The following is a 12,969-nucleotide window of genomic DNA, read 5'->3' as shown; positions in this document are numbered from 1 at the left end:
GCCGTGGCAACAAAATTAGCATTGGAGCAGCATCATTAAAATGTGTGTCATTGCAGCGGGGGCCTGGACTTGGGAACCCTGATCGGAAATCAAACGGGGCTGCAAATAGCACACGGGCGCCGCAGACGATAGCTGTAGCTAAAGTCTTGCCGCCGAGCCTAGTCACGAACACTGCAGGCTTCGCGCCTTAATAATCGCGGCGCTTTCCGTCGATTGAATGCTCCAAAAAGGACTTGCGGTTGAAATCTCTCTCCCGAGGAGCGTAGGAAGGTAAAAAAAGAGAAAATCAAGGGCGAGACTTCAGACTCCGGAGCCCGTGTGCGTAACCCCATCTCTCTCTCTCTTTCAGTCATGTTCCCGCGGCTAGAAAGCAATTGTCCTGGCTGAGTGGGAATAAACTGACCGAAGATAAATAGGAGAGCAGTGAGAAGCCCGGAGATCAGAGAAATGTCTCCGCCAGACTCCTGGCAGGTGGGATTATGTGCTTTAACCCAATGAAAACCACTGAACCTGACAGGTGGGTGACTGGCACAGCATCATAATCCTCCATGGTGGCCTTTGAAGCCTCATTTCTCCTGTCAACACTTATCACTCACACCACACTACTGCCGCAGTTGCGCAAGCAAAACTGAAAATCACTGCAAACCGCTCAGAGAAGGGTCTACACGTAGCCGTGACAATTGAGGAGAAATGTATGGATCTCACACGGAGGCAATAACCCATCACGCTCCAGACTAAACCAATACTTACTTTTTTTTTAAATGCTTCTCATAAACAGTTGTCAACACCCCATCAAAAGAAGCATTTTCATTCCAAATAACTGCTTATTTCCCAACTAGGCAATTATCATTTGTACACAAACAAAGCTCAGTTGTCATTTAGCACAGTACTTGAATAATTATTTCCATGAGCGCAGATATCCTGACCACTTCTGAGGCTTCCCTGGACCGCCCCCCCAAAGGAGCAACCCAGTGGTGCGGGTGGAAAGATCCAGAATCATAATTTGCAGCATTCCCAGAATGCATTTCACCACAATCCAGATTCCATTTTCAAAAATAGTGGCAGTCAACGTAAAAAAAATAAAAACAAACATGAGAATTATATGTGCAATGGAGGTACAACATTTATCACAGCTGGCGGAGCAGCATTAGAAAGCTAAGCTGGGCGTCTAAAGTGAATCTGGAGTTTTCAGCTCTGGTGTTACTTTCAGTGGCTGATTGTAATTACGGTTCGCGTGGAGGCAGGTGGTATGATCGTCCATTAATTCTCCCTAGGCAACTTTTCATGATGCAAGAAATGGTTGCTGGTCATTAAAAACAGTCACCAGGTTGCAAATACACCAGCTTAACAACATTAATACTTCAGTAGAAATAGCAGTAGACATTATAAAACGAAGACTGATTTTAAAAGCCTTCTGAACAATTTCAGGCTGGACTGCTTCCATGCCACTACATTAGTAAACATTTAGCTGAAATTATATTGTCACATTTTTAGCTTTTTTTTTGTTTGTTTGTTTTCGGAGGTGTTTATGGAATAGAAAAAATACTTTGAAGTTAACTATGAAACAAGACCTTGTGTGAATTGGGTATTGCAGAAGTAATAAGCCCGACTTACAACTCACAGGACATTTCATTCAAGATCCAAGAAGTATGTGACAGATGTTTAATAGAATAGCCAGGGAATGGGAAGGGAGACGTGAGCAAGGCAACTTTTTTTCTGATTGGTCGATCTGTTCTTTCTCCATCAAATCTGGAACTGTGAGCTTGACGAAAAGGGGACAATATAAAATATATATAAGGCCAACTGTTTCTCAAAGGGGATCAAGTAAGGGATGAGCCAAATGAAGTTATGAACCAATACTGGCCACAGCTAAATTCATAAAATATTTATTCCCCATAGGAAAATTCATGGCGCACAACCACTCAATCATGAACTTACCAGGTTCCATAGTTATTCTGATCTGTGCTCCTTAACGTTGTCATTTTTTTATACTAACTACATAACAGACTCAGCCAACAGGCAACTGTTGTTCCATTCTGTGTCCTACTACTTTCTTGACTGAATTCTGGTTCATCGGGCCACAGCTGTATGTGATCAGAGCATCTCAATTTAAACACCGACATGTTGCGAGTATCTGCCTCATTCAAGCCTCCTCAAACTGGTCTCTCCTAGGCAGGATACGGGCGTGGGATTTGGGAAAGTCAGAGCCAAAGAAATGTCATTTAACACACTGATTTGTAGCACGGCCGACAATCAGACCCCGAATGAAAGCCTCCTCTTCTAAAGTAAATGCCACAATGTGGAACAGCGGTTTTAACAATTCCACCGACCAACAAAAATCTATAATACATATGGCAGGTATTGACGTTATAATACAATTTGCTTGATTCGCTGAGCCCATGAAGTCTACTCTTCACGGGCTACCATTACATAAAAAATACAAATCGTGTAACAAAATAACATTTTCCTCAATAGGCAGGGCAGCTCTCTGTTCTGTGTAATGTAATTGCCTTTGGACGTGCATCAAGTCATCCAGTTATGGAAAAAAATGATAAGCAATATAATTTTGAGTTGAATTCCCATTTAACGTCTACAGGCAATGAAACACACTTCTAGCTAAAGGCTATTTCACACATTCTCCATTTTAGCACAGATAATGCCGTTTCTAATGAGGCAAAAGCTTCCTTGAGTGAGGAAAGGCCATCCATAGTCCAATGTGTCATTGTCTGCTGAAAATGACTTTTATCTACCCAACTCTAATCAAACTGTTACTGGAATGCGAGCATTTAATTGCAAAACAGATCGTTAGCGGTGAACGCAGGTTGATAAACGAGGCTCATTTCGGAAGCCCACCTACACGCCTAGCTGTGATATGCGGAACAGGAATGTTGCACTGTTTTCACGTCATCGGCGAGGTGCCGTCAGAAATGTGAATGTGATGGAAAAAAGCGGGAGGCTGGAGATTCTCAAAGGGCTAGTTGCTGATTGCCATGTGGGGGGGAGGGTGGTGGGGGGGGGGCTGCATGTCTTATTGAAGGAGGCTAGAAAATTAATTAATGAAATGCCACCCTGTAATAAGGGTATTCTGTGGCACAGCTAATGCAGAATGAAAGAGTGAATTCAATAATTCGACAAACACGATGCTTTACATCTCCCCACATCTCCTGCGTTTCATTTAACAGGATTGGTGTTAGTTAACACTGAATGTCAAGCAGGAGCTACACCAAGAACTGCGGCTTCTGCACCTGGAAACATACAGCTTCAATTCTCTCCAACAAGCATCTTACCGGACCCGGCTGCCAGAGGCACCCAGCGCTGTGGATCCACGTCGATTAAGGGTGGAGGAGGCACAGCTGAATCTTTATGGCACGACAAGCTTAACAAAGCATATTTCAAAATGCAGCCCCCCTTTCGCGAACTTCAATGCCTCACATCGCTGTTACTGACCTGTTTTTGCAAAACTGAGCAGCCATTAAACATTTAGTGGAGAATACAAAGGACGAAAAACTCAAGGCAAGAAAAATCGCTGCTCTGCTGTTTGTGAGGCTCCCCACAAATACAGAGGAGGATCATTTTCCAAGTCATGTCAAAACTTGTCACTTTTTCACAGAATGCAGTTTGTAGGTTATTTTAGAAAGCTGGTGACTAGATGTTTAAATTACTTAGACCCAAATAATCTAATTTTACACATTTTATAGACATTGCTAAAAAAAAAATTCTGCCAACAACTAATTAAATAAGAAATGGTAGCAAAGCCTTGGTAGGAAATCATCTCCGTTTGGCAACCAAATTTCTATTTACTTTACGAGTAATTTGCAGGTTTCAGAGCTTTTTGCTGTGTATAGGAGAGAAGTCTTTCACTGTAACATCTGAGTCACTATCCATCCATCCATTTTCCAAACCGCTTATCCTACTGGGTCACGGGGGGTCCGGAGCCTATCCCGGAAGCAATGGGCACGAGGCAGGGAACAACCCAGGATGGGGGGCCAGCCCATCACAGGGCACACTCACACACCATTCACACACACACACACACACACACTCCTACGGGCAATATAGCAAGTCCAATTGGCCTCAGCATGTTTTTGGACTGTGGGAGGAAACCGGAGTACCCGGAGGAAACCCCACGACGACATGGGGAGAACATGCAAACTCCACACACATGTGACCCAGGCGGAGACTCGAACCCGGGTCCCAGAGGTGTGAGGCAACGGTGCTAACCACTGCACCACCATGATCTGAGTCACTATGCAAATGATATATGGAATTAACCAAAAATATTACAAGGCACAAACCATCTGGACGGATGGTTGGATAGTTAGACAGATGGATGGGTCGATCAATAGATAGATCCAGATTCAAGTCGCCTAAAAGCAGAATTTTAGCTGCGCAAAAAAAGAAAACATGAAGTACAAAGGCAGCACTGCGCTCCTGTCTTTAGGTTAATGCAGCTGAAGCATCCCTGTGTGACAACGCCTCACACACAAGCTCCCACAGATACTCAGGAAGCAGCCGTGTCACCTGTGGCTGTAATATGCTTAGGAGAGATAAGCTAAGCCTAACGCCAAATCCCTTCAAGCCCACAAGACGAGTCCAGTAGTCCTCTCGAGCGCTTTTTCTATGATAATGCCCCCGAAAAGACTGGCAAAAACCCCAACAGTGACAGTCAGCTGCCTCAGCTCCAACACTCTTCTGCTTTCATGTCATCACAGGATGATTTGGTAACGGCTCCATAATGACTCACAGTAAGTACACAGTCCTTCGCTGTTGGAAGCCTTTGAAAAACCCTCACAGACGACGAAGTCTCAGGAAGCACGGCCTGTGTATTATTATATATGTGCTTGGAGGCATTTTGACATCAGAAGTAAAAATAAATCCATCAAAACAGCAATATCTGTTCTGTGAGCAGCATCACATGATTATTTTATAAGCACCACGAACGGCACTATTAGAAGCCGCTATAAAAGCGTCACATGCTTCTTCATATTATTAATTTCTCAATTTAATTATTCATCAGTTTTTTTCCTACTGTTCTTCTTTATTGCTTTATTGGCAAATGCCGGATTTCAATAACCCTTTACAGTAAACTAAACACTAAACAACTGAATGGATGTCGACTTTAACTGTGCAGCATTAAATTTTATACAATTATAATCCCCCGCAATGTGATAAAAACCTGTTATTTTTGACATTGTGGGGACCATTTTTCAGTTCCCACAAAGATTTATGAATGCAATCAAAAAGCTAAAAATGCCAAAAGTATTTAGTTGGGTTACTTATGGTTAAGGTTAGGGCTGGATAGGGGTTAAGGTCGTCATGTTGGGATTAGATTCTTTCCCATAGAAATGACTGGAGAGTCCCCACAAAGATATAATGACAATCCTTTATGTGTGTATGTGTGTGTGTGTGTGTGTGTGTATATATATAAACCGTGGACACCATTACATTATTCCCCCTCACCTATTTGCTGTCATCCTTTACCTAAAACCACCGCTTCAGCACCTCCCAGCTCACAGTCACAGCCCACCACCCCTGGAAACCTGGAAACACGGCACAGGTGCCAGGGCGCCGGCATGACCCACCACTGAGTCAGCGCAAGTGCTGAGACCGCGAGTGATGCGCGGGTAATGGGATAGGCGCCGCGCTGGCTGCGGGGGCGGATGCCTGTATCATCAGCCGGCGCTGGGCACCTCTGCTGTTCACAAAAGACACTTTTATGTGGAAATTGTAATGCAAAAAAAAATAAGCTTCATACCTGTGCAAAATCTGTGTATATGAAACAAGGCATGAGTATAGTTGTGTAGTTCTTGGGTACAACTCCAGCCATGAGATCTCAGGAGTGATGGAGCTGCTGCTTACAGGGCCAGGAGGTCCTTGTGTGCCAGATGTTACAAGATGCTGACAGGTCAGGATGGTAACCTACAACGTTACCAGTCAGAGGCCGAGAGCTGGAGCCTGACCTACCTGCCTGGGCACCTGCACGGTTCCAGACCACTGCACTGGAGCGGAACTGCAAGATTATAGGCTGTTCTGGGGGAAGGGGGGGGGGGGTGAATGGGTGCAGATGCAAGATTTCAGCAGACAACTCACACTATAGGGGATGTAAATGAGTAGATGTTGGATCTGAAAGGCACGGTGGGGGCACACTGGAACGACACTGCGGGGTGCGATCCAAGGGCCACAGCACAGCACGCTGGCGCTTGGCACATTTTTACACACCCTGCGGTCTCCAACTACAGTCGGCCGACTCTAAATTAACGTTGCGCTCGCTCTGAGGAAATGCTTCCCTGCATGGCTGAAAGGACGGAGCCTCCTCGACTGGAAATTCATTAAAAGAGGTCAGGAAAGTTCAAGTAAAACTGACTGGTATGTAAAAATTGTTTTTTGCCAGGAATCTGTCCCATAAACAGGACATAACACCAGCGAATCACGTTAGGAAATTCTTGACTGATTTTCCAGCATAGTCAGACAACATAGATGACCATACTGCAGATGTTGATTGATTTTATTTTATTTATAATCTTTCATCAACTGCAAGACCTTCAGTTCCTCTTCGCCATAGAAATGTTTTCCTATGCTGTTTATAAATGATGAATATGCTGATCTGTGAAATTAATGGCAAATGTTGAGTTAGTGAGGATTTGCTCCTCTTCATAATTTATGGTGTTATGATATATAATTGGACAGCTGAGCTTCCAAATGGACTGGAGTACCGCAGTGGCACCGCCTTCACACACATACACACTCTTTCCATCCCTTTGTATGGCTGCTGCACGCAATACTGAAAAAAGATGAATCCTTAGGTGAAATGACTGTAGACTTGAACATGAGGGAATGATGCAAATAACCTTTTAAAACATCCAGTCCTTAAAAATATCCGGGGAGCACGTCTTACAAATCAAACAGTTCAGCATGCAACTGAGAACAAATTTATACCATAGTGCCATCTTTTAATTATAACGAGCAATTTATTTATAATATAAAATATAATCTGGATGTCAAAATAGTACTGTTAGACTAACATCAAGAGTCTGACTTTTATGATTATTTATAATGATTATTTATATAATCTGCCCTGTGGTGGACTGGCCCCCAATCCGAGGTGCTTTCCTGCCTCATACCCTGCTCCCCCAGTGACACCACAGACACACAGAAATCAGCTCATAATCAGTGTCAGCTGTAGTGCCTGCAGCCTCCAGTGTGCAGAGAAAAATAAAATGGTATCAGATAATATAGGAAGATGCATTTACTCGTGTAAAATCCACAGCAGAAATGTGACTGACAGCAATGGAGTCATGCTCTTACAAATGATGGTTTCATTTGAGGGCTAATTAATTCCTCCCTATGTTCACCTTAAGTCCCACAGATTATGGCCACAACTAGAGATTTTGGGGCAATGAAAACGCATCATATTGGGCCCACAACTCAGACCAATCCGATTATGTTCCAAATTTTTAGAGACCCTTGGAATCATTCTAACCCTACCCCCCCCCCCCCAACCCCCACCCCCTTATAGTTCCCCTGCTACAGGTAACTGTTACATGCTTTTCAGCATGGCTGCAGAAAATGCCTTTTCTCTCAGCCAATACTCATGAAGGCAGATTACCATTTGGAAACACTTATCTTATTATAGGTTACTGTAACAGCAAGATTTACGTGACTATGTAGAACATTAATGCCCATTTTAAAACTTAAATATTTTCCCCACAGTAAAGTACATGTAAAGCATTCCTTTCATTTAAAGCTGAATTTATTTGATAAACAACTACACTCGATGTGTAACAAAGTAAGTTTATCCATAAGAAAACACGCGTCGCAGATCTGATCTCATAAGCGTCTATCGCGCAGTTGATGCCTCTGTTATCACAAAGGCGCACAAAGGCAGTAACACTGTAACCCTGATCGCACTCATGTCACAAGCTGTAAAATGACTGTATTAGGGTGGCCATCGTGCACCACTCTCCCTTGGCCAAAGGCTGCATTTTTATTTCAGCCTTTTGATGTCCGGAATAAGACGTTGTGAGGAATTTCAGGGGACACGGCTATGAAATATCGGGTGCCTTTTAAGGTCAGCCTGGAACATTTGGATAAGGCGAAAATGCTGTATATTTCAGATTGGTCACAGTAACCCAAATCTCCACGCAACCAAAGTTCAAAGTCCGTCGGAATTTTTTTTTGACCGATTTAATATGGTACAAAACTCCTCCTTTCTTATTTCTGCATTTATGGTTGTGTATTTCCAAAGCAGTCGTAGACAAACTTTACATTGCAGAAATGTTCGCATTTAATTCCTCGCTGACGCATTAACAATGAGAGTATACGTGAAAAGATAATAGTGAGTATTAAAATATAGTTTAAGTCTCATCCAGATGAAATGTTATATAAATGCAGCTCTGAAACGTCAGCAAATCCACTGGCACAAAAAGCCTTGGATAAAACCGAAACAATCCATTTTTATCAGCAATCTACTAAAATTGATGCGCATGACGATTGCAATATTATAACTGATGCGTTAACATCATCATGTATAATCAAATACTTAAAAATATCCAAGGAGCGCGTCAAATAATCTTGCAAATTAAAAGTAGTTCTAAAATATCACGGTACATCTGTCTTGGAAAATTCCAGCGACAACATTAAATATCCTCGTCAAATCGATCAAAACCAGTACCGCCTTATGTCTATTTATTTTCACACGCTCAGCATCCGCGGGACACCAATTTATCGCTGGCTCACTTTGCATTTTGTTTTATTTAAAACCAAGTGCACGACCGTCGTTTACTTACCATTTCCAGAGATGCGGTTCTCTACTTCAACATGCCCACCTTGTCTAGAAGAGAAACTGAGTTGAACGTAGAGTCCTATGTAATGCAAAATGTGTATTATTACTCCAAAGGCTCCCATCGTTTTTGTTTATGCTTGTAGGATACTTTGCCTGTCTTACATTAGGGGAGGTATTGGGGGAAAGAATCCAGCCACGTCCAGCAGGCTTATTCTCCTTTAAAACGAAATCACTCCAGGACAGAAAAGAAACGCGCCTTTTGGGAGCTGCGAGCCGCAAGCCGCGCGTTGTAGAAAATTATTTCTTCTTCCTCTTTCAGTTCGGTCTATTCTGCCTGCCTCCAAAAGCGGCGTAGGAAGATTCGCTTTGAAGCCGGGGAGAGGGGTGCTCAGGCTTCCATTGTAAAATATCAAGTAGGCGGAGGGATCTGAGGCGCAGATTATTTCATTAAAGTTTTACTACGAGGTGTTGGGAATACTTAAATCCCTGCGGAATTGACAGCGAATAAAGGCAGAAGAGTCGTACGAATCAAGCCCGTAATCCAAAACCTTAAAAGAAATACACGATTTCCTTGCCACGTTATGATAAACGCACAGTCCATTTAATATGTTTTTTATTTTAAGCGATCGATGCGTGCATTTTCAATGACTGCGGTTGGATATCGTCCTGCAGATTAGACAATAAATAACCAAACAAGTAAACGATCAGTGGTGCTACACCTTTCCAACGCACGTAAGATATTAAAATATATTCGCATTATGATTCTGGTTTGAACTGTTTCTCCGGATGTATTACTGGATACATATAAATACGTCGGAGGTTGGTGAAGACAGCAACCGTTGTTAGATTTATGTATCCCTGACAAAGACAGCAGGGATCCTGAGAACATTTCTGTGAAAGAGGGATGAAGCAAAAAAAATAAAAAATGATCCCAATGAAAAAAATGAAACATCAATCAATCGATCATGAATCTTCCTGACTATCAGCACGAATATAAACAGGGAAAGAGCGCAGGCATTGGGTTGTCAAGCACAGATGCCGTGTTGCATGATTATAGTCTCATATACGGTGGCTAGTTTGTAAAAGATGACATGGTGAGTGACTCCTCGCAGCCACAAGTGCCAATTTCCAACTGCAAGACTCTTAGGGTAGTATATTTTATAAATTAATTTTTGAAGGAATGATGGCGCCAATTCCCTTGATATGTCCTGTCTTCTCACCCCATTAGGATCTGTTATGAATGAGCCATGAGCCACCGAGCCCCAGGATCTGCCAGGTTCTGAGCCCATGCTGCAGCGTTGGCGGTGGGTTTGGGATCAGTGCTGTGGGCGAGTGAATGACAGATGCAATCAAACAGGCCTAATGTGCGATGATCAATGCACTGCACGGCATCGTGATTTTCACCAGGAGTTGAATTGTAAAAAATGCGTAGGGCAGCAGTGATCAAGGGAATATGAAGGACTTTGAAATTTCCGTTTGTATTAGCACACTAAAGCTTTTAAAAGCATATAATTACACTTTAAATAACTCCGACCAGATAACTAAGATGACCGTAAAATAAATTAAGCGTAATAAACCAATCAACATATCTTACACAATGCAATGGCAAAAAAACTGGTTAGGAAATAAAACGATTAAAAAGAAAAATATATATGAGCCATAGAAAATTCTGACACATAATAAAAGTTTTCAGCACCACGAGGTTGAACAGCTCCACTGGTAACGGTAACGTTAGCGCCATTGAACATGGGTGCATATACCTGAAATAAACATGTAAGGTTTTAAAGAGAATTTTAGAATTTTACGTAGCATTACATCACGCAATCGTCTTACAAACAGAGAAACCATATTCCTGTATGATCTGGAAGATTTTGATGAGTGAATTATTATCATCGTGCCGTGATGTTTCACTGCATGTATACATTATATAAATGTATGTATTCCTATACATTTTTACAACAGAAATCCTTGTGGAATTTATATAACAGCTTTTTTAGTATTGGCTTGGCTGAGAGAAAGGCATTTTCCTAAGCCCTACATTATTGAGTATGATAATACTGGTAGCCATCTTAACCAGACTGTAGTGTTTAGTTGTGGACTATCTGTTTTCCCGGTTGCATTGTGGTTACTCAGTGTTCATCACGTGTTTGATATGGGGTAACACATCTAAATGTGTTTAAAGGGAGTGCATTCTAGTACTGGGGGGGGGGGGGATTTAATCTGCAATTATGTACCAGTAATTCAGTTTTTATCAGGAGTGTAATTGGATACCTTTTAGTCCCCATAAAATGCATGCCCTCCCCCCCAAATAATATGTATTTATTGTTTTAAGTGATGAATAGCTTTTTATATTGTATATAAGTTTGCCAGCCCACCCCTATACATTCATCTCTAACTATGCCCTTGGTTCCCATTAAATTATTTGGTAATGTAACGAAGTTAGATGTTGCAAACTACACACTGTAAATAATAAGAAATAATATAATTGGGTTTTATTTGTTCCTTCAATTGAATATTATAAATATAATATAAACATGAAAATCAAGACATAGTACAAATTGTAATGGGCTGCTCTTGCCTAGACTGGATTTATTGATCAATAGGAACTTACTAGTTATGTGCCAAAACTAACAAGCATTTTTATCCATAAGTATAAATAACTGCTTATCCAAACAGAGCCGCAGTACTCCGGAGCCAGGCTTTGGAAGGCAGGGAGGGGGGCGTGGACCTTGGGATTGGTCACCAGACCATCACAGATGCCAAAATATTGCTTGATGCAACAAACTGATCTTGTTGAATAAACAGAATCAACTAAACAGAGGATCTTTTTCTTGACTTCAGTTTGTATTTCGAATTTCTCTAATCTTTAAGAAGTCTTTTTTTTTTACTGGTCGCTGCCATGAAAAACTGTATGAAATACCCGCGTGGAATGATAAAATCTCTGGTGTTCATCCAAGTGATGATGACAATGATGGATTGTGGACTATAGTCATTGCTGTTGTTTTTTTTTAAATGTATTACCACTTCTGCGACACACTATCCTTGATAGCGTCTCTCTGGTTTTCTTTCTTGAGCTGTATTGACAAACCAGTTATCTTGACTGGGATTAGTACAGTATCTACCATTGCCGTTTCTTATATTACAGGAAATACAAAGCGATGATTAGTTTACAACGATAGATTATAACCGCTGCTTTCCAAAGCACACTCCTGGAGATCGCTGTTATAGTCCCAGGCCCGAAATGACATACAGGGCTGCTCAGTCACAGCAGTATTCAGTTCCGCTCACACATAAAAGAAGATGCTAGTGGTTATAAGAATTCGATTTGGCTCATATTTATTCCAACGACCTGCCACGCCCAGTGGGGCGGGCCCTCCAATCGGTAGACTGCCGATGGTTCAGCAGACTCACCGCATAAAACGCTGATGACTTCGCGTCATCATTTTCCAATGCACCGTATGGAGCGTTCAGTTGACCCTGTCTCTCATCCCGTTCTGCCTGCCCGCCTGTCCTACCCTGCGCTCCTGCCTCCCGCCCACTGCGTGCCCGTAGGAATAATTTCCCCAGCTTTCGACCACTGGTGTTCTGTGACTCCGACCACGTCTCCAGCCCGCTGATTCAGGCTCAGTTTGCCCTGCCTTCTGGATAAACTCTATAGTCTCCTGTATTTCATTTCCCAGTCCTCTCTGTTTCCCAGCTCCGACACTGTCACATACAAGCCAGCATGGTATCACCGTGATCCCAAGAAGTGCACTGCAGAAATAGTAGCATATGTGTTTTCCAGTGTATAAATTCAGAAATAGCGAGAATAGAGCCAATCAGATGCTAAATGACAGCACTTCATTGTTGTCTGCTGTGGGACAGCTTCGTTAAGCACTGATTGCTCTGTATTCTGACAGTTTTATTGAATCCAGTGACCATTCCAGTGTGCACTAAGGTCTCGGTGCTGTCCCCCGGAGTCTCTAGGGAGTGACGTAGAGCGAGGGTGCTCGGGGCAGCTGTCCGAAGAAGGTGGTGTGGCATCTTCATAGTGTGCTGGCCATGAGGATGGGTTGCTCACGATCTCACGATCAACAAAAGGCAATCCCCACTGGAGGTGAGCGAAGATCTCCCACCTTGCCTTGGCCAAAAGCTCCCTGTTCTGCATTTGACAGGGTGACCAGGAACAAGCTCGTCGCCTCAGCGAT

At 42.6% G+C, this 12,969-nt stretch overlaps 1 protein-coding gene across 1 annotated transcript in view; it reads right to left on the bottom strand.

Annotated features, from left to right (window-relative positions):
• The window catches only part of vstm2l (V-set and transmembrane domain containing 2 like), a 33,650-nt gene extending 24,513 nt beyond the window's left edge, over positions 1-9,137 (bottom strand). Inside the window, exon 1 of the mRNA XM_049002497.1 lies at positions 8,787-9,137. Within this exon, the coding sequence (XP_048858454.1) occupies positions 8,787-8,904 (118 nt within the window). The 5' untranslated portion in view covers positions 8,905-9,137. The remainder of the gene's footprint in view (positions 1-8,786) is intronic.
• Between the last annotated feature and the right edge of the window lie 3,832 nt (positions 9,138-12,969).

The sequence above is a fragment of the Brienomyrus brachyistius genome, unplaced genomic scaffold (assembly GCF_023856365.1).
Source record: "Brienomyrus brachyistius isolate T26 unplaced genomic scaffold, BBRACH_0.4 scaffold68, whole genome shotgun sequence".
NCBI lineage: Eukaryota > Metazoa > Chordata > Actinopteri > Osteoglossiformes > Mormyridae > Brienomyrus > Brienomyrus brachyistius.
Note: the sequence above shows the minus strand (reverse complement) of the source record. Positions and strands in the feature narration are given on the sequence as shown.